The sequence below is a fragment of the Parus major genome, chromosome 24, assembly GCF_001522545.3.
Source record: "Parus major isolate Abel chromosome 24, Parus_major1.1, whole genome shotgun sequence".
NCBI classification, from domain to species: domain Eukaryota; kingdom Metazoa; phylum Chordata; class Aves; order Passeriformes; family Paridae; genus Parus; species Parus major.
This window is the reverse complement of record NC_031792.1, coordinates 198,117-205,362: the sequence shown is the minus strand read 5'-3', so window position 1 is coordinate 205,362 and position 7,246 is coordinate 198,117. Positions and strand designations below refer to the sequence as shown.

At 50.0% G+C, this 7,246-nt stretch overlaps 2 protein-coding genes across 2 annotated transcripts in view; one reads left to right on the top strand and one right to left on the bottom strand.

The window, feature by feature from the left end:
• The window catches only part of IFT46 (intraflagellar transport 46), a 4,149-nt gene extending 4,105 nt beyond the window's left edge, over positions 1–44 (bottom strand). Inside the window, exon 1 of the mRNA XM_015649577.2 lies at positions 23–44. Coding sequence (XP_015505063.1) covers positions 23–44 — 22 coding nt within the window. The remainder of the gene's footprint in view (positions 1–22) is intronic.
• On the top strand, positions 10–7,001 carry ARCN1 (archain 1). Its single transcript, XM_015649696.2, has 10 exons — positions 10–115; positions 1,186–1,449; positions 2,060–2,239; positions 2,482–2,684; positions 3,089–3,250; positions 3,883–4,048; positions 5,288–5,435; positions 5,723–5,831; positions 5,980–6,184; positions 6,729–7,001. Exons 1-10 carry the CDS (start codon positions 113–115, stop codon positions 6,816–6,818), a joined length of 1,530 nt encoding a protein of 509 aa, XP_015505182.1. The 5' UTR covers positions 10–112; the 3' UTR covers positions 6,819–7,001.
• The last annotated feature ends 245 nt before the right edge of the window (positions 7,002–7,246 follow it).

The following is a 7,246-nucleotide window of genomic DNA, read 5'->3' as shown; positions in this document are numbered from 1 at the left end:
CCGTGACGCTATTTCCGGGTGCGGACGTGGCGCGTCGCCGCCATCTTGCGGGGCCGCCCGGGAACCGGAGAGAGCGGAGGGCCCGAGTGCGGATCCTGCCGCCGCCGCTGCTATGGTAAGGAAAGGACGTATCCGCTGCGGGTAGCGCGGGGCTCGGGGCAGGCCTCGGGGCAGCCCTTCGGCCCGCCACGCCCGCCCGGCCTGTGCGCAGGCCGGTGCTGGAGCCCGCGGCCTGGTGGGACGGAGCGCGGCGCTGCCGCCTCGGGTCGGGCCGGGGCCCTTGGGGGCGGCGGGGACTTTTTCTCTGGAGCCACGGTGGCGCCTCAGCACGGCCTTACGCCTGCTCTAAAGGACATTCGGGGGCTCAGGTGTAGCTGGGCGAGTGGTGCCTGCCCGCTTCCCCGTGCGACTCTGACTCAGGGCTGGTCCGGCTCCTTTTGTCCGTCTCGGCGGTGTTTGGGTCAGCACAGACCCGCACACGGCTCCGTCAGAGCTAAACTGTGCCCGAGGTGCGGCAGGGATCAGCGCTGCCACGTTCCAGGGTTTTGGATACCTTCTGTCCATAATAGCAGTTGAGGATTTTTAAAGATCTGAAGTGCAGAACAAAATTATCCTGATAAAGGTAACTGACGTCTTTGAGAGAGAATTACAGGGAGGAAGTCTGGGTACACTAGGAGATGAGAAAGTGCAGCTGGTGAGTGCCTTGCTGCCTTGTCGCTGTGATAACGCCTGCGAGCTGTCCGGGCGTCATCCAAGGACTGTGAGTGATAAGCAGGGCTTCGTTAACCTGGCTGTGCTGTGCGTGTGGCACTGGACAGAGATGTTCTGTTTCACGGCGTTCCTGTGTGTAGTTGTTAGCTGGGACAGCCTGATAGAAAAGTCGATAAGCTGGAGTCTCCCCTGGTGCTCCCAGGGGTTGTTACACCACGGCTTGTGGGAAATCGGGAATGGTGTTTGCCTGACAGAAGCAGGGAGACTTCTCAGGATTATGTTGGGACAGAATGTGAAACAGAGAGAGAGAGCAAAAGCAGAGAGGTCTCTGATGTGGATGTAGTTCTGTTCCTTGTCACAGAGAAAGACTTAGGATCTTGTTTGAGGAAGGGTGTGCAGGTGAAGTGTGGTGGGAAGAGATGTTTTCCACGAGCACGCAGCGGGAGGCCCTGCTCATGTGCTGCTCTCCTCCAGGTGCTGTTGGCAGCCGCCGTGTGCACGAAGGCAGGGAAGGCCATCGTGTCCCGGCAGTTTGTGGAGATGACTCGCACCCGCATCGAGGGGCTGCTGGCAGCATTCCCAAAACTGATGAACACAGGGAAGCAGCACACATTTGTGGAGACAGAGAGCGTGCGGTACGTCTACCAGCCCATGGAGAAGCTCTACATGGTGCTGATTACCACCAAAAACAGCAACATCCTGGAGGACCTGGAAACACTCCGACTCTTCTCTAGAGTGGTAAGGACTCGTCACTCAGTAACATGCCCATAGCCCAGAACAGTGCTGTTGTGAGAGATCTGTTTCTGAACTGGTACAGGAGCACTGCATGCCTCTGCTTGGTTGGTCTATGTTCCAGAGCTTCCCTTCCTGACTGGATAGAAAGCTCTGAGCTTTTGGTGGTAGTTTTGAACTCCACATAAAAAAATCATTAGTCGTACTTTACCTGGTGAGACCAAAGGGCTGACTGTAATTTAGCATTAGGTATTCTTTGTACAGTGTGTGGTTGTTACAAGTGTAGCACTGCTATGCAGGGATCTTGAAGTAGCAAGTTTGTGTCTTCACACAACCAAAGGATTTTCTGGTAATTCACTGCCCCCAGTATGCAGTTGGGCTCCTTTGAGTTAGTGTTTTGAGGAAGCTGAGAGGTTCTATAAGGATTTTAGTGTAGAGAAACTAACAATGGCAAAACTTCATCTTGTTTATTGACAATGTAATGGTACGAAGAGCAGTGTAAAGGTGTGCTGGGCTTGGGAGGGTCTGGCACAGCTGTGACCTCTGGGATGGTAGAAATAAAGTGTTTGCACAATACTGTTTATGGGTACTCCTTTAAAATGTTCTCCCTTTCTAGATCCCTGAATATTGTCGAGCTCTGGAAGAGAATGAGATCTCAGAGCACTGCTTTGACCTAATCTTTGCCTTTGATGAAATTGTCGCCCTGGGCTACCGCGAGAATGTAAATCTGGCGCAAATTCGGACCTTCACAGAGATGGACTCACATGAGGAAAAGGTGTTTCGGGCAGTCAGAGAGGTGAGCAGGGACACCTGCAATCTTGACACAAGGTGCCCTGTCTGGGAAACGCTACCTTTGCTATACAGAGGTTTTCCTCCACTTTGGTGGGGCCATGCAATTATTTAGCTTTTCTGAGGGCTAAATGCCCATGTCTTGTTTATTTTTTCTTGGCCAGGGGTTTTTGGGCAACTGCACTTAGTTCCTGTGCAGGACGGGGCTGAGTTTGCAAAGCTCCATCAGCCTCTTATCTTTTCCTTCAGACACAGGAACGTGAAGCAAAAGCTGAGATGCGCCGTAAAGCGAAGGAGTTGCAGCAGGCCAGGAGGGATGCAGAGAGACATGGCAAGAAGGCACCAGGTTTTGGCGGCTTTGGCAGCTCGGCCGTGTCTGGAGGCGTGACAGCAATGATCACAGAGACCATCATTGAGACTGAGAAGCCCAAAGTGGCACCAGCACCAGCCAGGTAGGGGGTACAGCAGGTGGCAGATGTTGGAGTCAATGTTGGCTCAAACCCCAAAGGGTCTAACAGGAGTTCCTCATCTGTGTAAATATTGAGGACCATTTGTGCCACATACCACAGTAGCACCCCATTGTCTCTTTGAATTCTTGGATGAACAATGGGCTTTCATTTTGTGTGAGAAAGAGGTCCCAGTTCCTCGTAATACATGGAACCACACCCAAATCTAAATTATAACTTGGTGCCCTACACGAGGTGATCAGTTTCATGTGTGTTCTTCCCCAAAAAGGCTGCCAAGTTGAATGCTGTGGTGTTGGGTTGGTCAAGTTACAGCATTTGAAAATAATAATCCAGGAAGGGGGAACCCATTGCTGTCAGCTGACCTTGAGATTATTACATGTTTTATTTAGGCCTTCAGGTCCCAGTAAAGCCTTGAAACTCGGTGCTAAAGGGAAGGAAGTGGACAACTTCGTGGACAAGCTGAAATCAGAAGGAGAAAATATCATTACTTCTGTAGGCAAGCGCTCTGCAGAAGCAGCCAAAGTTCTCGCTCCTCCCATTAACATGGAGAGGTGAGTGCTGCCCTTGCTTTGGGAGCAGTCTTCTCACAGCTCTCCCTGTGTGTGGTCTTGGGAGAGAGCTTCCCTGCCCTTCTTCAGTTTTTTCCTGTGTTTTCTTACCTTTTAATTATAAAAGATGGACAGAATGTGGGAAAGCATGTCAGCAAAAAAGCAGATAGCTAGTTTGGTTAGGCATCCTCTTAACTCAAATGGGCTGTCCATCCATTGTTGAGCTGAGGTTGGGAATTTTCCTGTGCTTTTTTTCCCTGCACCATTTTCCCCTTTCCCAGCCTTGTTGCTGCTCATTATGGCAGAGCTCACAGTTCATTTTGCATGCAGCAGTTCAGAACCTTTTAGTGCCCTGAGCTGGGCTGTGGTCTGTCAGACGTGATTTTATGACCAGGGTGTCAAGATGCTGCATCACTGCCATTTAACTGGGCTCCCATCCCTTGCAGACCCATATGCTTGGATCCTCCTGCCCCTGAGTTCACTGTCAGAGCAGTATTAGCCCTCACTGTAGTAGCTGTGCTGTTGTTTGGGAGCCCCTGCTCAGTACATACAGCCTGTCTTTACTGAGCAATGATCTCTTTGCTGTCTGGGTGATACTGAGTGTAGGACTTGAGCTTTTTCCTCTATCTGTCTAGTGTACACATGAAAATAGAGGAGAAAATCTCCTTGACTTGTGGCCGTGATGGAGGGTTGCAGAACATGGAGCTTCATGGCATGATCATGCTGCACATCTCTGATGAAAAGTTTGCACGTATTCGGCTGCATGTAGAAAATGAAGACAAGAGGGGAGTGCAGCTACAGGTAAAGCCTGTTTGGAGTCCCATGCTGTTGAACATGTTTTTGCTGCTTTCCAGGGGCAAAATAGTGGAAATACTCAAGTATGTTGCTGTCCTGTGTTCTCATCCAACCCTTCTCAACAAATGCATTGGAAATGGGAGTAGTCAGTGCAGGTGTTAGCAGAAGTGCAGGGCCAGTCATGCTCAAGGGATTGAAGTTCACTGGAGAAATGTAATCTTGGTTGCCATTCTGCCCTCGGAGCCTGATCTGCTGAGCAGTGCACCTTGGTGTGCCAGGTGACCTCACTTGGACTTTGCAGCAGCCTGGTGTGTTGCTCAGTGCCTTTTGTGTGATGTCAGCTGCAGCTGTGGAGTGGAAATGGGATAACAAACTTCCTGCGCCAATGGGGAATGAATTTATTCTCTTGGAAGCTGTTTCTTTCTGAGGTTGCTTGTTCTGTCACTGCTCTACCTGGGATGATTGCTGGAGCACTTTGATGGTAGTCAGCAGTTGCAGCTCAGAAGGTTCTTGGGAGATCTCTCCTTTTCTCCCTTTTCATGTGACCTTACTGATCCCTGGAGGTGGTGCTGCTTAGACACACTCTGGCTCACTCCTCACTAGGGACTCGTCTGTACACGGTCTCTGTCTGTAGGTCCACTTCCTTCCAGGACATCCCATGAGTGAACTGCTAACAGCCTTCCCACAGGTAGTGCTTCAGGTGGAAGATGAGACCAAACCCTTTGCTGATTCCTGTCTTTCTAGAGTAACTTGAACAGTGACTTGAAAAAATCCTCTGCTTCTAAAAAGCTACTCACACTTTAGGTTGTGAGGAGTGTGTTTAAATGGAGTTTGGCCACTGACCCATAATGTGCATTAAGATTGCTGAGGGGAGACAGTGGTGTTATGGTGTTTTTCCCAACAGCATTAGATTAATTTTTCTTGAAATGCCTGCTGTAAACATTCAGGATGGTCTTTGATTTTAGTTGTTCTTTAGATATCAGCCTGCATCACTTGAGTCTCTAGTGCAGGTGCACATAAGAAAGACAATGGTGAGGATACTTCTTGTCAGATTAGCATTTCCTGGAAGGAGTCCCAGGTTGATAAGCAGTTGTGCTCCAGATGGGCTTCTGAGCCAGGAGGAAACATGTGTGATTTGTCAAAGCAAACACTGGAATGTGTAGGCCTATCTTAGTAGAAGCTGCATTACCTATGGTTCTGTCCTTGGGCTTAGACCTACAGTCTGGGCACGTGTTCCTCTTTCAGACTCACCCAAATGTGGACAAGAAGCTCTTCACTACAGAGTCACAGATTGGTTTGAAGAACCCAGAGAAGTCATTCCCTATTAACAGCGACGTGGGTGTGCTGAAGTGGAGGTTGCAGACTACAGAAGAGTCCTTCATTCCATTGACAAGTGAGTGCAAGTCTGGGGGCTTGGGCAGAAGCTGGTGGTCGTCCATGAGCTGCTGGTAGCCACCTTGCAGCAGCTGTGCTGCCATGTTGTGAGACCTTGGAGATACTATGTGTATCCATTGGATAGTGCTTGTCCTTGGCAGTGTGTATTTTCTGTAACACCTTGAAGAAAATAGAGAGCTATTAAAGTCAGCTTGAGGGTGACTTTGTTTTGAAGTGCATCATCTTGTGAAAGCCTGTTCCACATGAAAGGCCTGCATGGTTCACATACTGTCTCTGTTTCTTCAGTTAACTGCTGGCCATCAGAGAGTGGGAACAGTTGCGATGTTAACATTGAATATGAGTTGCAAGAGGAGAGCCTAGAGCTGAATGATGTGATCATCACCATCCCTTTGCCGTAAGTAATACTCCTTATCCGTGCAGCACTAAGTCCCATCACCTCTTCCACTCCCTGTTTGATGGATCTGGCCAAGCCAACAGGTGTTAGAGGCGTTTCCTTAGCTCTGTGCAGGGAAGTTATTGTCACTTGTCATTGCCTGCTCTAGGTCTGGTGTTGGCGCCCCAGTGATTGGGGAGATTGATGGTGAATATCGCCACGACAGCCGGAGAAACCTCCTTGAGTGGTGCCTGCCGGTGATAGATGCCAAAAACAAGAGTGGTAGCCTGGAGTTCAGCATAGCAGGGCAGCCAAATGACTTCTTCCCAGTGCACGTCTCCTTCATCTCCAAAAAGAACTATTGCAACATACAGGTATGGTCACTGCTGATGCTCCACAGGTGGGATGTTGCCTTTGCTTCAGTTCCCCAGCTGGCTAGCACTGGCCATGCTGCAGCTGCACCGTGCTGTCCCACTGGCCTTGGCTAAAGGGTTGGCATTAACCTGCTTCTGAAACAGCTGGATTCAGAAGCAGACAGCACTGGCACCTGACACTTCATGGAGTTTGCCTAAAGTTTCAGTTGTGTCTTGAAGTCTGAGTAATCATTAATTCCCCTCAGACTTTGTTGGAAAATCCATTTGCCTTGCAGCAAAAACACTGCTTGGCACACACCTGTCTGTCTCCACTGAGATGTAGCCAGTGGCTGCCACTTTGGTCCTCAGTGGAGACACCACGGAAAATCATTCTCCTCTTGCAGGTTTCCTGGGAGCAAAGATTTCTGTTTCAGGGCTGAGTTGTGGTTTAAAAGCAGCAGATCTGTTGTGCTGCCGTGGCCATCATGGTGTTGGGAAGCACGGCATCGCTGCAGTGATGGAGTGCTCTTCAGTGCTGAGCTAACATTGCCTGTTGTTTCCACAGGTTACCAAAGTGACCCAGGTAGATGGGAACAGCCCTGTAAGGTTTTCCACTGAAACCACCTTCCTGGTGGACAAGTACGAAATCCTGTAATGCTAGACGTGGTGACGCGCAATGGAAGAAATTTTTAAATTAAAAAAACACGAGGCCGACGTTTATTCTGAATGTTGGGAACGCCACAGCCCCCTCTGCTAAGACATGTGGCTCTGTCTGCCATCTACAGTGTTCCTGGGTCACAGACATTTTTTGCAGAGAAGACGTGCTCGTGGGGAGAAAGGCCACTAATTTCTTTGGCAGATTTTTACCGACTGGCAAAAAAGTGAGATCTCCGCAAAGAGCCTGACTTTGACATGCTGCCCTCCCTCCTCCCCCCGAGATGCTCGGAGCTCAGCCCAGAGCTGACCAGACATCAGTCTCTTCTCTCCTGAAGCATCACGTGCTGTTCCGTTGTTGGTGCTGCCATTTTAATTTCTCCTTGGCCTCTGGTTCTCCTGTGTGGGGCCACCTTCTGGTCCTGACCC

Excerpts from the sequence above, each read along its gene's own strand:
- ARCN1 (XM_015649696.2), top strand. Across the intron at positions 1,450-2,059 it reads TCCGACTCTTCTCTAGAGTG|ATCCCTGAATATTGTCGAGC; the intron begins GTAAGGACTCGT and ends CTCCCTTTCTAG. Across the intron at positions 6,185-6,728 it reads AGAACTATTGCAACATACAG|GTTACCAAAGTGACCCAGGT; the intron begins GTATGGTCACTG and ends TTGTTTCCACAG.